General features: G+C 46.8%; 1 protein-coding gene across 2 annotated transcripts; it reads left to right on the forward strand.

Moving 5' to 3' along the window:
- The first annotated feature begins 1,103 nt into the window (after positions 1-1,103).
- On the forward strand, positions 1,104-20,824 carry TBCEL (tubulin folding cofactor E like). Of its 2 annotated transcripts, none has more exons than XM_057396495.1 (8): positions 1,104-1,188; positions 4,683-4,842; positions 6,623-6,762; positions 8,412-8,593; positions 9,553-9,809; positions 12,000-12,126; positions 12,474-12,590; positions 16,702-20,824. In XM_057396495.1, the coding sequence occupies exons 2-8, from the start codon at positions 4,710-4,712 to the stop codon at positions 17,018-17,020; spliced, it is 1,275 nt and encodes a 424-aa protein (XP_057252478.1). In that variant the 5' UTR covers positions 1,104-1,188; positions 4,683-4,709; the 3' UTR covers positions 17,021-20,824. The 2 variants fall into 2 exon arrangements, with proteins under 2 accessions (XP_057252478.1, XP_057252471.1); XM_057396488.1 differs by lacking the exon at positions 1,104-1,188 and adding an exon at positions 4,257-4,541.
- Positions 20,825-21,414: the final 590 nt, after the last annotated feature.

Raw genomic sequence — 21,414 nt, forward strand, 5'->3', positions numbered from 1 at the left:
GGGTGCGCAGCAGCAATGTGAATCTTTCATAATCCTGCATCAGGCGATGTTGGGAATTCAGACTTTCCCTACCAGTGTCTTGAAGACATATACTGTGAGTGAACCAAGTCCCAGCACCAAGGAAAAGCAGGGAATAGGAGACAGAGTTGCTGAATTTTAGGGGTGGTAACATTGGGGCACTTTTAAGCCTAATGCAGCTTTTAACTTTGCAGCTGGGGCTAATGTGGTCTGCCTGAGGCTTGCTTTGCTTCATGGGATGGAGGTTTTTTGCTGCTGTAGCTGTGGGGTTCCCAGAAGAATTGCCTCCTTGACCTAGCATGAGCTGTCTGACTCCTGGCTGTAAATCTGTGCGCGTGAGTCAGTGCAAAGGGAGGCAGCATGGCAGAGCAGGAGCTAAACCAGTCTCTCACATACACACCATGGAGCTGGTGCTGAGCACTTTTCTGGGTAGCACCCACAATGCTGCCATTGTATGCTGCTGCCTGGATGGGTTGTGCATAAATCAGGGTGTGTAAGTAACAGGATGAGGTTGTCCCGATGATGTTACAGGCTGGGGAGAGCGTGCAGATGTGCTGCAGCTATTCATCCATGACTGATGCAGCTCTCCTCCAAACTGCAGGAAGGAGAGGCCACGTTTTGGGCAGTTTCTGATGCTTCTAATGTAAGGATGGGGATGGTGAACCCGGCAGGCTTGTTGCTAGGCAGATTGGTCCTTATTCCCTGCATGATTTATCCTCCTGAGGTCGTGGTATCCTCCCTCCTCCTAAAGTCGTGACCAGCCACTGCAGGAAAGGTGCCACCACAGAGGGCATAGGGCAGATAAATAACGAGCTCTGCCTTAAGAAGGATGCTCACAGGCCGTCATCACATTGGGAGCGAGCATCATTTACCCCTGTGCATCCTTCGGGTACCAGTGTGCAGCCGTGCGGGTGGTGATGGGGCACTGGGTGGGCTGGGAGCCATAGGGGGTGCGGGCATCATGTCGTCACCCTCCTGCATCCCTGCCTGACGTCACGATGCGGTTAGGTGACGTCAGATGTTGTTGCCCCTATGGAGTCTCCGTCTCCATAGCAACCGGGACGCCTCCGCCGGTCGGCCCCCTGTCCATGTGACCGCGCTCAGTCACGTGATATTTGGCTGCCGCCGAGCTGCTTCCGGGTCGATGCGGGACGCGGCCGCCGGGCCTGGGTGAGCGGGGCCGGGGGTGCCGGGGGGGGGGGAACGGGGCTGTCACCGGTGTCACCGGGCTCCTGCCGCGCTGCCCCGGCGGGGGAGGCCACTGCCACCCGCGGACACCCGCATCCGACCTGCCCGGGGGGTCTGAGGGGGGTCGGGGCAGTTCAACCTCCGTGTTGGAGGCGGCCGGGCCGGCCCAGGGGCTCTCGAGCGTTCGGGGAATGGGGCCCCGGGGCTGCCCCACACCGTGGGGCCCCACAGCACAGGGCAGGGGCCGGCAAGGGGGGCTGCACACTTGTGCGGTGGAGTTTGTTTTTGCAGCAGCCCCCAAGGGGAGTGCTGGTAGCATCCTGTCAGAGGCAGGGTCAGCGTGTCTACCCTGATGCTGTTCATCTCTGGCTGTCAAGATCGCTTCATGTATAATAAGCCTGAATCGTGTCGCAGGAGAAGGACACAGCAGCTTCTCGTAGACAGATGTTTGTCCTGTCGCATCTATTCCTTACGCTTTGCTTTCCGTGTATCCAAACATGTCAAAGTGTGTTCGGTGTGTGGCTGGTTAGGACCTGCTCTGCAGGCATTCGAGTGGCACTGGGCTTCATTAGAATGGCATTAGTGATGCAGTTCTCCTGGAGGGTCTCTTGTTCTCCTCATAGGCTTATAGCATGGGGATAGAAACGTTTTTCATGTCATTTCTGGTGTTCTCTTGTCACTTCACTGCCTTGGATCTTGAGTCAGGCTCGTGCTCTCTGTAGACACATGCCATGCTGTGTGTCACTGGAGCCACAGCCTTCTGGCAGAGCATTTAAATATAGACAACAAAGACGACTCGTTGACACCTTCCAAAGACTTGAGTGCATCTTTTGGAGCATACATTTGTCATTCAGAAACCCCAGAGTTATGGCAGGGCGTGAGCTGTGCCTTGTGCCATCGGCAGAAAAGCACTCGGAAATGGGCACCTTGCAAAGCACCCTGCCCTTGTGCAGGCAACGTGCACTTGAAATGTGTCATCCTTGCTTTGCATGTTGTTAGTCCTTGCTCTCGAGCAATCGTAGTGATTCAGAGGAGCCACGTGCATGACAGATGATTATAGTGAATGTGAAAGGGGAGGAGAAGGGAAGTGGGAAAGGTGGCTGTCCGCTCCCTGACATCTTTGGCATCCGGCAATGGCCTTGGCATGCAAAAGTATAGCTTGAGAAAGAAAATGTTTGTGATTCAAAGCTGGTGAATGTAAATGGCATTAGGGATGTTTTTTCTCAGTTCTGGGTTGCACTCATAGTGTAGCTGAAAACACAGCTTTTTGCCTCTTTTGTTATGTTAAGGTGACTTTCTCATTTGGGATTCCAGCTGATGTTTGCTCAGCAGATAAAGGGGAATGGAGCTGATAAAAAAGCAATGTGAAGGACAGACAGCTTTATGCATGGGGGAGTTCCAGAATTTCCAGACCAGGATGTGTGAATGTGCATTCAGGGAGCAGTATCAGTGTGTCCTGCAGCACTGAGCTCCAGACCTGCTTCTGGAATGAGGCCTTTCAGCCTAAAGCCTTGGCTGTCAATGCAAATTGTTCCTGTAGCATGCAGAATGGTGTAGCAGGAAACTAAATGCCTTGTTCCTAATGCAAACTTTGATTTCCTTCTTGATTCTAGATAATCTAGTGACAGGAGGTTCAGTTTGAGATACACATCAGCCAAGTTGTTGAGGGCTGCAAAAGGTGTGTTTGTTTTGTTGGGGTATTTTAAGTAAGACCAATCCTTTAAGTCCCTATTTGTGACATGTGAACTTGTTATATAATATAACAATTACAACAGGCTTCAGTCAGCTTGCTTCCTGTTATAGTGAAGTCCTTTGTGACAGAAGTACCTTAGTCTGTTTATGAAGAAGCAGTTTGTTAAGCAGCCGATTCTCAGCGAAGGGAACCTGAACCTCAGTTAAATCCCTTCTGCTCAGGATTTTCTCTCTCTCCTTTCCTGTAATAAAGCTAAAGGAAAGTTTATGGCAGCAGGCACAAACTTTAATGCAGTGTTGGTTAGCAACATCACTTTCAACATGCATGTGGCCCCAACAGGAACTCAGAAGGATTTCCACCTGGAGGTGCAGGTTTATGTGCATAACGTATGTATCTTTGTGAGCTGGGTTTTGCTGCTATACTGGAAATGTAATGATGCAGTTCTTAGTAAAAATGCTGCTCCATGACTAATGGTACCCTGTAGGAAACCTGCAGTTGAATCCGTGCCTTGTATTAGAACCCGTGGATGTGGATCTCTGCTCCATGTCCGTGGCTGGTAGCAGGCACTGCTTCGGACTACACAGCCTGTGTGAAACCTGGGAGCAATGTGGTTCCCTTGGTGCATGTATCAAGCTAAATTCCTTCATTATCCAGACAACTATACAATGTCAAGGTCAGCCTATGTGCAGGAAAGTAGGACAGATAAGCTTAGTTCCACCTAGGGTACAGCAGAACGCCGACCATCACGGTGTCTTTGTGCCAAATATACTTCCAGCTGACACTCAGTATCTTTCCGGGCAGCCTGCAGTGTGGTGAGTCCTTTTTCCTGTGCTGTTCTGTGACAGACACAGATATGAAGGGCACGTTTATCTTCCAGATACATTAAGCAGCTGCAAAATTGAATTGGCAAAACTGGCTTTTTGGACTGGCCAAATGATGTGCTCATACGTGCTCGAGAGTGTTTCGTGACACAGCAGTTGCGCTCTAATCAGAACAGGTTTGCAAGCAGGATGGGAGGGCTGTAGTTCATTGCCAGTGTCAGAGAAGAAATGATGATGCTTCTTATGAGGCCAAAGCTTGCTTTGAATGGGCCGCTGCTGTCGAGGAGGGTGAGAGCCCTGAGTAAGCTTACCATCAAACTCAAGTAGTTCCATGACACCCAGTGAGCCAGCTGATGGAAGTCTTGCTATCAGAGCATTAGGCTCCAAGCTCTTTACACCATTGTCCTGATATTACAAAAGCAAACCATAACCTGCTTTGCAGAGTGTTTCTTTATGAGCAGTTAGAGAAGTGTGGATCCTTTTTGCCTTTCTTTTTTTCCCCCATTCAAAAAGCTGATCCTGACAGAAAGTCCTGAGTTAAAGACAAGGGTGAAAACACTTATTTGAGCAGTCTTTTACCCAGAAACAGCTTCTTGCTCTTTCCCCTTCTTGCTGCCCTGGAAATGTGCTTGAAGATATCTGTGAGTATCACACAGCCCTCTTGGCAGGTACAGAAATCATGTTTTGCAGCCTGGGGCACATTGGCAATTGTCCTGTAAGAGCATGTGGGACAAGGAGGTCTCATACTTAGCCTGTTGTGATATGATTGAAAGCACATTTGTGTAGCTTGGACCCTCTGCTTGGTTTTGGTTTCATCTCAGGTAATATTTGACTGTAATTTTGAATTGGAAATAGGACCTATTAGACGTAACCCATCGAGACACTTTGTGATCTGTGTTCTCAGGGACCAGTACTGGAGATTATTATTGGTTGCTGACTGGTTGTGTGCTCTGTTTTTTCAGTGCTAACCAGAAGTCCAAGAAGGGAGCATGGACCAGCCCAGTGGAAGGAGTTTCATGCAAGTTCTTTGTGAGAAATACAGCCCTGAGAACTTCCCATATCGTCGTGGACCTGGTATGGGGGTGCATGTCCCAGCAACTCCACAGGGTTCACCTATGAAAGGTAGGTGAACCAGGCTTCTGGTCTTGCCGAGCATCTGTGGGTTCTGGGTGGGATCAGTTTCTTGGCCATTCTTATGTTGAAAGAATTGCCCTGAATTAACCAGAAAAAGAAACATCATGGGGTATTATAATGTGTTCCTTAGTGAAGAGCTGAGAAACTGCGGTCTAACAAAGAAAGTTGATCTAGGGGCTGAACTGGTTGCTGGAAAAAGTAAGTTTCCCTACAGCATAACAGAGTCAGAATCTGTCAATGGAAGATAGAAATAAGGCCTTATACAGGCTGACTTTTGAGGATTCAGCAGTCCCTGGAGTTAATTTTCTCCAGCTCTTTCATTATTGGCTGCAACTGTGGCTATTTTGGCAGAGATGGCTTAACAAATACATAACACTTGATCTGAATTTGAGGTCGGTGCCATGTGCTAGTGGAACTGCCTCTTCTTTGTGTAACCTCTTACCCATCTTGACTGGTAAGTGTGGTTTAAATCCCGTCAAGTCAATTTGTATCATAACCAGCCCCAAAGGGGAAAAGAGCCATGGAAGTCAGCTGGATGAAGTTCACAGTTACTGAGTGTGACAGAGGAGAAAAAAAAGGGCCTGAGTTCAGCTGAGGATAAACCGAACAGCGTGTTGCTCAAAATTAGCATGAACAGGAAATGGGCCTGATGGACTATTCAGTCAGTGCCCTCTCTCTGGTGTGTGAGCACCCACTTTACTGAGCTATTTAGATGCTGGGAAAAGGGCATGTTTTTAAGTCTAAAATGCGATTGAGATGCGACTTACAAGCGTATCATAACTAATTCCCCAAGTACAACACTACCCTTTAAAGAAGCTGGATGCTAATAAACAAGCTTGCCAGAAACTTGTAAACTCTGATCACACCAGATAATTGTCTGCTGCTAGAATTGCTTTCTAGTTGTGTAACTATCAAGTATTAAGGAGAGAGAAAAAGAGCCATCTTTTCAGGAAAAAGCTTGCTGTTAGATTTAGATACTCAACAGAGGTGGGAGAGCTCTACTGTATGCAGAAGAGTGTAAGACTGATGGCTTGCCTTGCCTAAATGTGCATTTCTTGTGTTGCAATGGTTTCCTGTTACAAATCTATAGCTTGTAACTTTGTCATGGTTTGGCCTTACCGAATGAGGTTGTCATTGAGATCCAAGTCGTTGTCTGTGAAATAGCTGGGAGAACTTTTACCTGCCTGAGCAGGGACTAGAGCAAAACAGGAATTTAAAAGGCAGAGTAAAGACATGAGCTTTTTGCAGGCTGTAAGAATGCTGAACGTTTTACATTGTTGGAAAGGGAAAGCTTAGAATGGAAATGTTAAAGTACATCTTTGCTGTTAGTAACCACAAGTGGGCTAAGTACCAGAGCATAAGGGAGTCTGACTGTGCAACTAACAGTCCACCTAGTCCTGCATCCTATCTGCAGTAGCAGATGCCTGGGGAAGAGCAGAAGTTCTGGCAAGAGCTGATATGAGACATACTGCAAACTATGAAAGACTGCCCCATCCTTGCTGCCGTGTGAACAGAAATACATGTGGTAACTGAAGAGCACTGATACCGAGTGGTACTTCCTGTTTAGGCAAGAGAAGACTTCTTGATTGTTGTTGGTCACTTGTTATAAAATCCATGTTTATCCCGAGATCCCTCAATATGTGTAAATGGGGGAATTACTGATAGAGTTTTTCTGTTGCTCAGTGTCATGTTTGTGCTTGTTGTTACCTTCTGTAAGTAAGCAACGCAAGGCTGACCAGAGGGCATCGTTTCTTTTTCCCTGTTTCAGATCGCCTCAACCTTCCGAGCGTGCTGGTACTGAACAGCTGTGGCATAACCTGTGCAGGGGATGAGAATGAAATCGCTGCCTTCTGTGCTCATGTGTCTGAGCTAGATCTTTCTGACAATAAACTGGAAGACTGGCATGAGGTAAAATGGCTACATGTGCATCTTTCTGAGTAACTTTGATGGCTATTGCCATGACTGCAAACGCATTGCAGCTTAGAAGAGTGCTTTATTCATTTAAATGAGAGAGATTTCCATTTTTTGTGACTTTTTTCTCATCTTTGAAGCTGATGCTTATTTACTCTGACAACAACTGAGCAATACACATGATGAATTTAATCCATTTGGGCACTTCAATCCATTTACCTCATGACTTACGATCTTGGCCTGGGCATGACAAATATGTATATACATATATATATTTATCCTGCAAAGCACTTGAACTGCCGTTTCTAACATCAAGAGGTTAATGAACAGTGCAGTTTTTAACAGAGCAAGAACTGAGAGGTCCTAGTGATGGCAGCTGATTCCCAGCTTTGTTACCAATTCTGTATTTATTCTCTCTCCTCTTTTGTTTCCCTATCTGCAAAACAGGTTTTAATAACTTTTACCTCAAAAGATATTTCTGAGGACTCATTGATTAATGCTAAATGCAATGTAAAATCCTCTGAAGTGCTTGGGTGCATTTATGCTAGCTAAATGCAATGTAATATGAGTAAACCAATTGCAATGTGTTCAGTTGTTAACATTTCCTCACTGGCTTATGCTCTGCTTTTATGTTAGTGTTTATTGTTGGAAATATATGGAAAAGAACGGGAGCTGCAACATAAGCATGTTTATGTGTTTCTGTTGCATCAAACTCTTATCTTTAAACAGTTGTTAGCTCAGTGTTTGCAGAAATGTCCCAGCTCTGGCGTGGGGGTCACAAAGCCAGAATCGGGATGGGTTTCCCTGTTCCTGTTATTTCAATGTTAGCCTAGAAGGTGTTAGCTCGGCGAGTAGGAGAGAAATGTTAGGCTTGTCTGTTGAGATTAGAGCCAGGGAAGATGGTTTTGTACTGAGGGTGTATCTGCTATGACCTGGGATTGTCTCCTGGCTTGTCTTATTCTGAGGGAGACTGTCTCCAGCATCATGCATTCCACACTTGATTTCAACTGCTGCATGATACAGCTGCCCTTTGCTAGCAGCTGGGCCCTGTGTATGTCATGGTCTGCCCCATCTCTTCCCATCCAACACTGGGATTGAATGTAAGAAAGCTGCTGTTTTCAGAGTAATGGAATTGAGTAAGGAATCCATTGTATGTGTGCAGTGAGCTTCTGGCTTTTAAGTTGGGCAAAATTGTGATGTCTGTGGCTAGTGGGGAGCAGCATAAACCCGAGCAAGTGATCAGTGTTGGCCATAAACCCAAGAGATGTGCCCATTCCCTTCCTGCTAAAAGAGAGGTACAGTATGCTGGCTCCTGGAGCGTGCTGCTGCTTAATCTTGGTGTTGAGGTTTTTACGACCTCTCGCAAGAGACAGGCTTTCTCTTATCAGGCTGCTTGGAGAGTGTAATTAAATGAACTGTTGAGGTGAATGAGCAATTAACCAATCGATCTAGATCAGTGAATAGCAGGAGTATGATTTATAGGGGGTAGTTATCCAGAAGCATTGTTTCCCCCCCCCCCCAGTATAATTTCTTTGGCTCGTGGTGATTCCGAAGGCCCCCCTTTTAGGGGATAGGGTGTTAATGCATGAGGTTAGATCACTGCCTGATACACTTTTCTTTCTCTCTCTTTTTCCCTCCCCACTTAGGTCAGTAAAATTGTGTCCAACGTTCCCCACTTGGAGTTTCTAAACTTGAGTTCCAACCCTCTCAGTTTGTCCGTTTTAGAGCGAAGGTGTGCTGGCTCTTTCGCTGGGGTTCGCAAACTTGTGCTCAACAACAGCAAAGCTTCCTGGGAGACAGTCCACACAATCCTGCAGGAATTACCAGAGTAAGCATGGCAAGTGGGGCATAGAAAGGGGTGCTTGCTGTATGCAGGTCAAATCACATGGTGAGGGATGAGAGGGGAACTGGCCAAGTAAATAGTTCACATTGTCTTAAAAGCGCATCAGTGGTGTTGCAAAGCCTTGGGCTTCTCATCCAAATCTGCATACGAGGGACGGATAATGACCCCAACAATGCAGGAGGTGACGTGCTTTCCTCTGAGTCACTGCAGAATGAATGGTGCGATGCATACGTGTGCTAATAGCTTTTGAATGAGATGCAAGTCTGAGGGTCTGGCTGCTTGTCAAGTAATATTTCATCATGATTTTCTGGGCAAAAGTGTTGATTTCTGTGGCTTGGCCACAGTCCACCTTGGCGAAGGCATTCTGCTTCTGCAGATGTCCTCAGTGGCTTCGATTTGATAAGGGATCCCTCTTTGTGTGGCTTTGTGAGCAGAGATGATGATAATGGTATAACCTGCATGGCCAATGCTCACTTCCTTGGGATTAGGAGAGCTAGTTTAGTTGGCTGAAAACCTAGTGGGACCTGTTTATTCTTTAATGGGGATATTTGACAAAACCAGTGATGTCGGGGAAAAAAGCATCATCAGTGTCATGTAAAGACACCTCTATAAGTTGTGAGCATTGAGAGCAGTTACCAACCACCACTGGGGCTGGGTTGGGGGCTTGTTGGGCACACATGTGGGACACCACCCAGAGCAATCTGTTACACGATTAATACTGGGGGCTAGGGGAACACTTGGAGGTGTTTTCCAGCTTACAAATGGAAGCAGAGATGGAGTTGAAATGCTCCATTCAGAATGCTCAAATCTCTTCTCTACACCAGCTTCTCAAATCACATAAGAGCTGTTGTAGAAAGTCATGTTAAAAGCGCATGCGCATGTCCCTGTACCTGAGATCTCAATGTATGCTGAGATGGCGATCTGATCTTTCTTCCCCTGTGCAGCTTGGAGGAGCTCTTTCTGTGCCTTAATGACTATGAAACAGTGTCTTGTTCTCCAGTTTGCTGTCAGTCTCTCAAATTACTCCACATAACTGATAACAATCTTCAAGACTGGACTGAAATTCGAAAACTGGGAATTATGTTTCCATCACTGGACACGCTTATCCTGGCTAACAACAACCTCACAACCATTGAAGAGTCAGAGGATTCCCTAGCAAGGCTGTTCCCCAACCTGCGATCCATCAATTTGCACAAGTCAGGTGAGAGCCTGGAAGCAGTATGCTTTTTGTTCTCTGCATTGAGCCTCTCCTCTCGAGAAGGTGAAAACCCACACTTGCTTTGTGCTCTTTGAAACATCAGCCTTGAGGTGCTTGCTTCTCAGGCTGCGTTAGCACTAAGTAGCCTGCAGTCAGCATTGCTTCCTGCAATGTAGGAGAAAGGGCAGGTGAAGGCAGAAGTGCTGAGCAAGAGTCTAAACCATTGGGATAGTTCTGTTGCTGTAGCAGAGCTGGAAATGCCCAGTGACCTTTGAGCAGTCTGTCCTGGCTTCTCTGCAGAGTCGAAAAGCTGTTGATAAATGTAGTCCCAACAGGCCTGGCACATCCAGTTTTCTAATGGTGCTAATGCAGGGCTATGCAAGCAGATGCACTCAAGTGTCCTGACCTGAAGAAGGGAGCATTAGGAGAGGAAAATGGGCAAGAAATCAACTTGCCCATCTCTGTGGGCTTCACCTGCTGCTTTTTGAGGTTAGTCGTTGTCTAAAGGATGAGTCAGAGGAGCATGGACCTGCAGCTACTCAAAAGGAGCTTCCACAGGTTTTTTACATTAGTAGTTTCCCCTCTGTTTCCTATCCCAGCCTCAGATGCTTCTGGCTGGAGAAGGATAAATGTCTGGCTGTGGAGGGGATGAAAGAATCCCATTTGCCTTTAATCCCTCTTTTATTCTGAGTGAAAATGAGTGTATGTGTAGGTATGTGGCATGTGAGGGCTGTCTGTCATGTGTGCTCAGTTATTAGAAGCTCACAAGTTATGCTTGAGGCTGCTTTTACATTTCAGCCCCAGAGAATTTTCAGCCAACGCTCCAGAAAGAGAAGCAGCATTTGGCATATCAGGAAGAGCACCCCATGGTCGGGGAGCAGGAGCTGCAGGGCAGCTCGTGAGGGCTCTGATGTGTTTGTGAGATGCCAGAAGTTCTTCTGCAGGAGTACTTAATGCATCATAATCTTCTGTTCTTTACAGCTTTATGTGCTGTGCAAGTGATAGTTTAGTGTTAGCCAAGGTAGAAGGTGATTTATTAACATGCTCTGCAATGTGAGCATCAAGGAATCCTTATAATAAAAGCTTAAAGCTAACTAGAGGAAGAAAAGCCTGTTGAGCTGGATTCGAAAGCACTGTCTCACGGTGTAGCGAGTGCTCCTGTGGTAAGTAGTTTTGCAATTTTGATGCCAGATATTCAAGAACTCTGGACTCTATATTGCATTTTGATGTTTTGGGAGCTGGAAGTCAAACAGAAATCCCAAGGAGCATGTTAAACACTTGGCAGATGTGTTTTGAGTGCTATGGGGAACGGAAACTCTGCCTGCCTGCCGTGATGCTTAGGAGTTTTCTTTCTGCTCTCAAAAGAGCCCCTTCTTCTGAACTGAGGCTCAAATGAGACCCCTGATTTTATTTAAACCAGTACTATTTCTGTTTTTTTTCTCATTTTCTGTACTGTGTGGGTGAAGCTGTTGGGTGTTGTTCAGAGAAACCAGTCTCCTAACTCACATTGCCAGTGTAAGCTTTTGGAGCAGTCATCAGAAAAGCATCGCAGAAGATGTTTCTGCAGTCACAGCAAGGGGAAGAGAAGATGAGAAGTGTTGATGTCAGCACATAGTGAGGGCTGTATTGCTGCTCAATCCTATTTTATTTTACACTCTCTGCCTGCTTTGTTATCCCAGATGTCAGGTCTTCAGGGGGCTGAAATTGAGTTAAAGTCTTTTTCATTAAATGGCTGGATGGCTTCTGGGACTGTTTTACCCTTGGGTCAGGAGTGGAAATGGGACCCAAGGTGGTCATGTGTGCGAGCTAAAGCTATTTAATAGCTATTTAGTGATGTCTAGAATGGCCAAAGTCCTGATAACTTTAATACTACTTAAGGCAGCATCTCTATAGATGCAGCCGTCATAACTGATGCTAGTCAGTCGTCAGCAGTGAGGCCAAAGAGTCCATAAAAAACTGAGCTCCCTAATCAGCTGTGGAGATCATCCTCCTAGACATGCAAACCATCATGAGTGAATTTAAACTGCTTTGTCTTGTAGCAAATGAAAGAGACTTTTTGCAGTACATCGTGATCAAAAGGCTGACTTCTCCCAGAAACAGGATCTGATGCTCGCCTGTCATGTATAGTCTTGTTAGCTTGGATACACGACGTATTATCTGTGTTTGTTTAAGCAAGTCTTTTCTTCTGAGCAGGTCTGCATTGCTGGGAAGACATTGACAAGTTAAATTCTTTTCCCAAGCTCGAGGAAGTGAAATTGCTAGGAATCCCTTTGCTGCAGTCCTACACCACTGAGGAGCGCAGGAAGCTGCTAATAGCCAGGTCTGTTCCTTGTTCATTGTGCTCAGCAGAAGAGTTACATGGCAATGAATGGCTGGGAGTGGGTAATTGGAGGAAGAGGCTGTTAGGAGACAGGGTTTGGTGCGAATTCACCACTCAAGAAGATGTGAGCTTTGGTTTCTTTATTGTTGTGTTGGAAAATGGGAGTAGTGGCAATGTTGAGCCTGATTTCTCTGCTTTTCATCGAATTTTGAGCCTGATACGTACCTGTGCACATGATGCACACGTGAGATGAAAATACTTTGGTTTGAATGTGGCGGTGACTGTCTTGTCAGTCACCCTGTGGGTTTCTCTTCTTGCTGACTGTATTTCTTGGTGTCTGCATGCAGGTTGCCGTCTATCGTCAAGCTCAACGGAAGCATCGTTGCCGATGGGGAGCGAGAGGACTCGGAGCGATTCTTCATCCGGTATTACATGGAATTCCCAGAGGAGGAAGTCCCGTTCAGGTATGCTCTTTGTCATGGAATGGAGAGCAGGGGCAGAAGGGCAGCAAGGCAAAAGGAAAGGTGACAGAACGGATTGTGTTATATCAGGCTAGCTGTTCCATGTCTTGCCTTCCTCAATCTGTTTTAGTTAATGTTGTTATATTAGAATATTGTCTGATGACTTGTAGAATCACTTCTGAGTCAGGTTTAGTCTTAGAGTGTCCATGTCAAGTGCCATTAAACCACATGACTGTTCAATTCATGATGTTCATTGCTTCCTGGCCTCCCTGATGGCTAGCTTCATAATCCACCTGTGTTTGGGAGTCCCCACAAGCCAGTACAAACGTGTTCTCTGGTGCCAGGCCAGGGCGTCTAATTCTCTTGACCATCTGGTGTGTGGAATGTGACTGGTGATGGGATGCTGTCCCCTCACTTTCAGGCCCACAAATCAGAAATCTGATGGGTTTTCTGTGCCAAAAAAGTATGCCCAATGATCCGTTTATCTTGGTAAACTAATGAACTTTGACAGATGCTGTTCAGTTGGTATCTTCTCTGTGCCAGCATCTACTTACTGCTTCTTAATGGGCTGAGGAAGGATCACGGAACATCAAGCCACTGCATTGGCATGCCTTTTGCCCTGGAACCCCCATGTGCTTTACAGACAGCAAAGCTTCGGAGCCCTCTCTTTATGGAAAGAGGGTAGGACAAGAGTGTGTATGTGTTTCCAGACAGAGGAAGGGAGAAACTGAGGCAGAGAAGGTCAAAGGTATGGCCTGGTACGGGTAAGAAAGGTGCAAATGGAATCTGGTTGGTGTTTCCTCCTAAATAAACTGTCTCCTTTCTGTGTATGTGCCTTAGCGATACAGTAAGGGCAAGGAAAGGCTGGAATGGGGAATGAGGGCATGGCATTTCATGTGACTACTAATAGGTCCAGCAATTACTGTGTTTGTTAAAGGCATCCTGGGGTCAGTTCAGAGGCGAAGGGTACTAATGTAGTCAGGGAAGCAAGACAGCTGGTGATCCCTCTTGTGCCTTTTTCTGAGGACAAGCCCTGCTTGTAATTTTAAAAGTCCTTGAAGCAGAAAAATGGAAAGAAATATTGGCAGGAATTGCAGCAGAGGCGGAGGATGCAGGGGAGAGGATGGGGAGCTGGGGACCGTGAGCTCATGGTGCTGCTCCCAAAATGGATTATTTTCCGTAACATTTTATTTCTACCAAAACTGTTTTGTTCCCTGTGTTTGTGGCTCTAGAAGGGGAGAATAACGATGTATTCAGCTGCATACTGAGAGGGACACTAAGGTATGAGTAGCCCTTTGATCCTGGTGGAATGTGTGTGCAGTACTGAGCTTGCCAGGGCTTGTGCATAAGAGGATGACTAAATGAGTTGATGTCAGACTCTGTTTCTTTTCCTTGTGTCTCTGGGTATTGTGGTGACAAGTTTTTTGTATGTCCAGTTGTTTAGAAGGATACAGTGGGATACAACTTGATGCTACTGTTAGGATGTGGACTTTGGGAGCAGGCTGTGTGCATATAGTACCAAATGCAGCTAGGGTCAGTTTCCAGACAGGAGCTCATGTAAGAAGTAACTGGTATCTCATCCCATCCAAAAAAGCTGGGTATAACCAGCATGCTAGCTTTATGCTATTTCACTAAGGTACAGGAGAATTACCTCCTCCTTTGATTTCTTAACCTTTAAACACTGTTACTGCCCTTTTCTTGCTCAATGGGTTCTTTGTCTGAATCCCTTCATCTGTGAAGCATTTCCAAGGGACTTAAGCAGCTACTAAAGAGGGTTGTTCTGTTCTGGAGGAGTTGTGTGCCACTACAAGCTATTTTCTAACAAGGCTGCAGATGGCTGAGAGTGTCCCTAGTGCTGAGGGCTGGTTTTCAGTTCCTGGACCTGTGTGCAGCAGCCCTTGTAGGAAGGGAAAGCTGGCATTCTCTGCAGTGATTCCGTGTGTATTTGTTGCTAAAGCTTCATCTTATTTGCTTCCAAATCTGGTGTGGTTTCTCTGAAGGTGATTCATAATTAGAGTCTAGTCAGGACACATGCATGTTCTTGCTGGGGTATGGCATCTGCATTGCAGTGCTGCCTCAAGCAGAGGAAGAAGACACGCTTGGGCATGGAAACCTCACGAGTGTAAGCAGCCCCCCGCAAGACTGTCAAGGTGCAGCATGTGATAAGTGAAGAGCACACAGCAAACCCCTCTGCTTGCATTGCATGTCTTCATGGGCTGCAGCTCAAAGGGATCAGAAAGCAGGGAAATGGAAAGAGTAATCTCTGCCTGGATGTTGTGGGTTAGAAAGCAGTGCTGAGCCTACAGTCCAATATTGGCTGTCTTCTTGATTGACGTCTTTGTGTCTGTGGGTTTTTAATGAGTCCTCCGCTTGCCTGGTCTGCTGTTTATCTGCAGAGTATCAGAGACACTTTTAGCCGGGCTCAGTTCTTCAGCATCCTCTGCTCTGGCAGCCAGCGCCTGCCAGGCTGCAAGGGGTGATTATGAAAGTCTCCAGGGTGCCTGTTATTGGGGTACAAAAGAACCATATGAGGAGAGTGCCTTCGTTCTTACTGATTTGAGGGAAGCCAGTCATTCAGGCTAAACTTTATTTGCAGGCTGCAGCTAGTATACAAGGAGCAGGCTTCAAACCTTGTTCTGCATTTCCTCAACATGAGAAAATGTAAGACAGCATTGCCTGACCCTCTGCATACTTACAGCATGCATTCGGGTAATCTTAGCCCACTCCTGGTGCTTCTCTCTCTCAGCAGGCTTGAAATCTGCCCCCCTCTTCATACTCTTCCCACCATCAGCCCTGTTCACTGCAGTTTCCCCAGGCATGAACTGCTTCTAGTTGGCACATAAGAAGGGTTGCAGCATGTGGAGATGATGAGAGCTGAAGGGATATCCCAAAATGGTCTGCGGGCAGCAAAGGGCAGGTTTGCTCTCTATTCCTCTCCTGACCACATCCTTCCAGAGGTGTTGGAAACTGTGCTGCAAAGATCTCCTCTCTGCTGGCGACACGTTGGCTAGCACTTGTTCTTACTGCAGGCAGTAGCCCAGTGGGTAAAATATGGGGAGTGTGCCGTCTCCTTTGAGCACTAATGGTTTTTCCAAGGAAATAGGCCTGATCCTATCGTTCTGCAGGTGAGTGTGAGAGCAGGGCTCCAGCCTGCCTTTGGATGCTGTGCCTTAGTGAAAGCTCGTTTTGTCTGTGAGACTGGGGAAATCCTAGTGCGTTGTGGCCCTTACCTCATTCCCCTGCAGACAGAGGGTCTGCTGTTCTTCAGGAGCATTCCTGTCCTGAGCAGGACTCCCTGGGGTCACCCAGCCTGCCAGGTCCCATCATCTCTCAACAGGGGCCGTGACACAGCACCGATCGCATTCAGCTCGGGCTCGTATTGGGAACAAAAAGAGCTTTCTGTACAGCACATAGTGGAGGGCCTCTGAAACGTTACCATTCCCAGCAGCTCTTGGTCTTTGTCATTTCAGTCACATTGTGTTTTGTGTGGTCGTTTCGCCTCTTTCCCAGCCAGGCAGGGGAGTTGCAGACTTGGAGTGGTACCTGCTGAAGGGAGTGGGAGGGTGAGATGGGCTTTCCATTGCAGGAGATGGCTCCCGAGGATGGGCCTTGTGAGGGACAGTTGAAGGCTCCAAAGAGAAAGTGATGGTGCAGTGTGTGGCTCTGCTAGGAAAATTCCCCTGTTGTTTTAGGGAAAAGGAGCCTTGTATGGAGAGAAGCTCCATGCAATTTGAATGCTACCTCAGCAGTATTCTTTACACATAAGAGCCTCATCCATCCTTCCCATCTTGACTGAAGTGCCAGTTAAACTGCAAGATGTTTCAGAAGAGCCAGCTATGGAGGATGGGGACAGCTCGTTGCTGTCTGGGTTCTGGTTTTAGCTCCATCAGAGTTCCAGGCTTCACATGAATCACACCCTGGGACCTGTGCTCACCCTCTTGTCATCCAGTCACTGTACTCTCCTTGCCAATGTTTGCTTATGCTTTGCAACCTAATAGCATCCTTGCATCAAGTGGCAGCTCAAGTGCGGTAGAATCATAATGTGAAACAGAAACTGACTTGTGAAACACTATGAGCAGCTCTGCTGTAACTCTGGACGCATTTAATTTTACAGGTATCACGAGCTGGTCACAAAGTATGGGAAGCTGGAGCCCTTGGCAGTGGTGGATCTTCGGCCACAGAGCAGCGTGAAGGTGGAGATTCACTTCCAGGATAAGGTGGAAGAGATGTCCATCCGTCTGGATCAGACTGTGGCAGAATTGAAGAAGCACTTAAAAACTGTCGTGCAGTTGTCAACAAGCAACATGCTGCTCTTCTACTTGGACCAGGAAGCTCCCTTTGGTCCCGAGGAGATGAAATACAGCTCGCGAGCACTGCATTCCTACGGCATTCGGGATGGAGATAAAATTTACGTGGAGCCCAGAATGAAATAGCCTCTTTTCGGGTGCACACACATGCCCCCCCACACCCACACACATGCATTAAGGAGTTTTGGCAAGGTTTTTGTTTTGGTTGGTTGGTTGAGGTTTGGTTGTGTTTCTTTAGCAGGTGATTTCTTAGCCCGGAGGACGTGCCCTGATCTGAAAACCATGCCTGCCATCCACTGCAGGTGACCTTGAGGTGACAGTTGACTTCAGTGCGTGTGTTTCAGTGTGTGCAATACCTTGATGTTTCCTTTGATGCTCCGGTATACTCGTGATTTGGCATGAATGGTCACTTCTTCAAGCTAAAGGGTGCTAGGGTCCATAAGGGAGACGATAGCTCGGTGCAGAATTTGACCTGTTGTCTTCTCTGTCTAAATTGTTAGGGTTTGGGCTCCACCAGAGCACCCTATGGCCTAGCTATCCAACTGTGGCTCGAGCTTGCTCAAGTATTTGTTTGCAGCTAGGTGCTGTCTCAACCTTTTGTTACGCTCGAGTTCAGTGACAAGATCTAAAACAGTATTCCGCTTGATTCAGAGCTCAGGTACTTAGTGCATCCACTTAATTCCACTGGTTTGGGTTAGATGAGTGCACGAAATGGGGGAAAGAAAGAGACCCTTATTAGAAAGAAACAATTTATTTTCAAAATGCAGGCTTTATATCCATACTGTCCTGATTTTTTTGGTGGGGAAAAAAAGAAGTATTGATTTCTCTCCTGGGAGAGAGTTAGGGGAAAGTTGAAGTTTGTGTTTGTTGCTGTTGCACCAGAAATGAAACCTAGCACTTTCCCCCCAGGGGTTCCTAGCTGCGGGGTCCCAGCTAAGGGTCTGAACTAGGAGAATGTGTTGGCTCAGATCAGTTTCTAGAAGATGAGTAGCAAAACTTTATTGTAAAGCAGGTTTTCACTCTCTCTGTTGGCTTCCCCCCTACACGCACCTCGTAGGCATCGCAGGCTGCTGCTTAAATTAGTCTCCATTTTCTACTGCAGAGCAGATTCCCTTTATTGTGTAATGAGATCCTCCTTCCTTTATCTCTCTTATGCCCCTTGTTCCTCTGCCCCCTTGACAAGTTGAAGACCTTTTAGATGGCCTCCTCATAAACAGCTACATGCAAGTTTTTGAAGCTGTGCAGTGAGGGCTCTAGTTACATGTGAACTTCTGACCTGAATGTTGAAACACTCCCTTCTCCCCATGTGCACTTTCTTTCCCATAATGCTTTTGTCCATATCACCAAGCTCCTTTTATATTCTTGGAGTTGTGTATTTCTCTTCATATTTTACCTAGATCGTAGGGTGGGGTAGGATGGGGAGGGGAACAAGTATTATCTCATAGTCTTCAGGTCGGGGATGTGGGGACCAGCCAGAGCGGAGTAGTTCTGCGTCCAGAGGAATGATTAAAAATGGGAGGATTTAAGACAAGTTACTAATTTGTGCCTCATCTCCCTGCCAAAAATGTCATTTACCTGGCCCTGTTGAGATGAGCAATAGGAAATGGAGCAAGACTCATCATTAGTAGCGTAGAGGCTGCGGCACGTACCTGCGGAGCTGTGGTACCCATAAAACAAAAGAGCAGGGAGATGGTGGCAGTGTAACATAAGATGATGCTTTTATAAGCTAGAGCTTTACTGAAGATGTATTTTCCATTTGGGCAGTGAAAGGCATTTGCTGCCTTATAGCAGAACTCTTAAGCCAACACTTCTGTATGATATATACATACATAGGCATAGGAAAAGTTGTGTTTAATAAGATATTTTGTTATAAAGCAAAGTTTTATGAAGATATGGTTGTTTAATATTAGAAGCCTATTTCTCCCCTTGACCTCCAGTTTAAGTAGGTTATCTCTCAGTCGCTGCAATGTCAGAGGTAAGCTACCGATGAGGATGCAAAAGTGTCTCTGGCCTAGTTCTATAGAGCAGTAATTACCTATATGGGTATGTTTATGGCATTGTAACTGGTATTAATGAGATGCTGTACTGTTGACCAACATCCTCAACACAATTAAATGTCTCGGTTTCAGAAAAGGAAGTAAACACCATTAAAGAGTGGAATGGGATGTTAAAGAAGTGCCAAGTATGTGCTTTGACTTTTGTTCACCCACAGTTTAGCCAGTCTGTGGAGGGAACAGTGCTGTCACTGTGCCACCTTGGAAAAGTCAGTACATCATGCTTTTATTTACGGTGGACCCGGTGGGGAGAGGAAGGTGGAAAGGAGAACACCTACAGGTATACAAGGTGACAAGTGCCATGGAGCTGACAGGGGTTTGGTGCTAGCACCCAAACCTGCTCCCCTGGTTTGTTCAGGTCAGTAAGTCATAGTATGAATACCACTGCCTTGTTGCTTTGTTAGGGGAAGGTTGTTTTGGGATGATGTTCTGAAGCAGTTCACATTCTGTGTGGCTAGCAGAGCACTTGTGGGCTGGAAACCAACGATCCTGGTTTGCTTCCCACAGACAAAGAGTCGTGTCCAAATCCAGGGACAGTTTATGTGTCCAGATGGTTGACTTCGAAAAGTAGGGCCAAATGGCATGCAGCTGATGTGGCAAAATACCCCAGGTCGGCTTGCTTTCCTTTTGTAATGCCTTCTGGGCAAAGGTCTTGTATGTGTGCCATGTAACCACTAAAGAGGGGACAGTGTCAGTGGGAGAGAGGGAGGCCTCTGAGCGAGAGAGGAGATTTAGGGCTGAGGATGGGTGCCAAGAATCTGTGAGGGTCCTGAGCTAGCAGGAGGCTTGATTTAAATCAGTGCGATGTCCTGAGGGGCTGTGACCTGGTGGTGTTGGCGTATCCCTGCTTTAGGAAGAGGTCCCTGGATCTATATTACACAATAGATTTGCAGGCTTCTCTAGCTTTTGTTTCCTTCTATCCGAGGGCTACTTTTGTCGAGAACTGTTTTGTTGTTTGTGCTGGTTCATGCATAGCGGTGGGCAAAGCACCTGCTTCGGAAGGAATTAGGTGACAGCTATATACCAAAGTGTCGCACGGCTCCTTGTGTTGAGATGAGATGCTGTGCTGTTGTGTTTTTTGGATACATTCCTATTGACTATCCATGTTTTGACCAGATGTTTCATGCAGATCGCTTAACCGGCGATGTGATGAATATGCATGGCGTGACGACTGTCCTCTGCTTCCTCGCTGGGATTTGTAACCCCCATTACTGGGAGTTGCGCACATTCCGGTGGCAGATAATTGTGTGGCCCGTGGTGGCTCAGAGGAACTGAGCCTAATGGTGCTCGTTGCTTCTGGGGATAGGCTCTTGGTTTGCCCTCGCCTCCTCGGGTCTGTAATCTGATGAAGGCGACTTGGCGGCTCTGCCTCCGTCGGTTGCTGTTCTTGCTTGTAAATGAGATTCTGTAGGTTCTGTTCGTGTATGGAGTTGAAAATGCAAACGAGGTGCTGAAAGCAGCCCAGAGGCTGAAATATGTATTCCTGGCAGCTGTGCCTCCCTCATTTGAATGTGGCACTTCTGTAGGCGGTAGAGAGACGCCTTCCCCAGAGCAGCGTTCGAAGGGCTTTAGCCATCTCGGGCCTTTGCCTCTGTGATTGCTTTTCTGCAGTTACTGGAAACTTGAGCTGTAATTTCAATGTGAAGGTCTATTCTTGCTCCCTATTAATGATGCATCCATATGTAATTTTAAAGAAAAAGGAAGAACTCTTAAGTCCAGCTTGTTTTTTACTCTGGTTTCTCTCACAGGGGATATACTTCCTGCTCCCACAGTTTGCCTTTGGTTTGCTCGCAGACTTAGCAGTGGAATTCAGGCCAAATAGGTAATTGGTTTGGATCAGTTCAATAAACTTATGTAAGTTTTTACACAAAACAAAGTGTCCCAAGTTTTGCACTCTTGTGTTCCCTCCGTCTCACCTCTATGTTTAACACACACCTTTGGCAGGCTGAAAGCTGCTGAGATTTCTTTGTCCTGCTGACTGTTCCTGCCTCCTGTCTGCCCGAGGAGCTCGGGCAGAGCCACCTCATTGTGTGGTATGTGCTTGTTGAAAGGAGAAGTCAGGATGCTGGAAGACCTAATCCTCTTCTGGACTGTATTCCTCCATGGTGGTTACTCATCTCCACTCCAGGTGCTGAAGAAGGCTCCAGCTCACTCTCCGTTACCTGCTCCATGTCCTAAGTGGGACTGGCCTAGGGGTTAAAACAAGTTTCACCCTCAAGGAAAGGTTTGTAGGTGGTGATGGGGAGGGCAGCATCCCCACTAAAGCAGGAGTCATGAGCTAAGCCAATGCTGGCCTGCGCCAAATGACCTTCAGGATTCTGAATGGGATGCAGTCTTCCCCGGACTGGGCCAGGTCCCTTGGAAAGGGAATGCAATACGGCTCTTCCTGCAGTTGTTTTGCTGAGGTCAAGCAGCCGGAGATCCCCTTATCTCATCTTGCAATGCTGAGTTTTCCTTGAGGTCAGG

Source organism: Pezoporus wallicus, unplaced genomic scaffold (assembly GCF_028554395.1).
Source record: "Pezoporus wallicus isolate ANWC-B61680 ecotype Strahan unplaced genomic scaffold, APGP_CSIRO_Pwel_v1 contig_11829, whole genome shotgun sequence".
NCBI classification, from domain to species: Eukaryota; Metazoa; Chordata; class Aves; order Psittaciformes; family Psittacidae; genus Pezoporus; species Pezoporus wallicus.

Excerpts from the sequence above, each read along its gene's own strand:
- TBCEL (XM_057396495.1), top strand. The coding sequence starts at position 4,710 with ATGGACCAGCCCAGTGGAAGGAGTTTCATGCAAGTTCTTTGTGAGAAA. Across the intron at positions 6,763-8,411 it reads AACTGGAAGACTGGCATGAG|GTCAGTAAAATTGTGTCCAA; the intron begins GTAAAATGGCTA and ends CTCCCCACTTAG. Across the intron at positions 8,594-9,552 it reads ATCCTGCAGGAATTACCAGA|CTTGGAGGAGCTCTTTCTGT; the intron begins GTAAGCATGGCA and ends TCCCCTGTGCAG.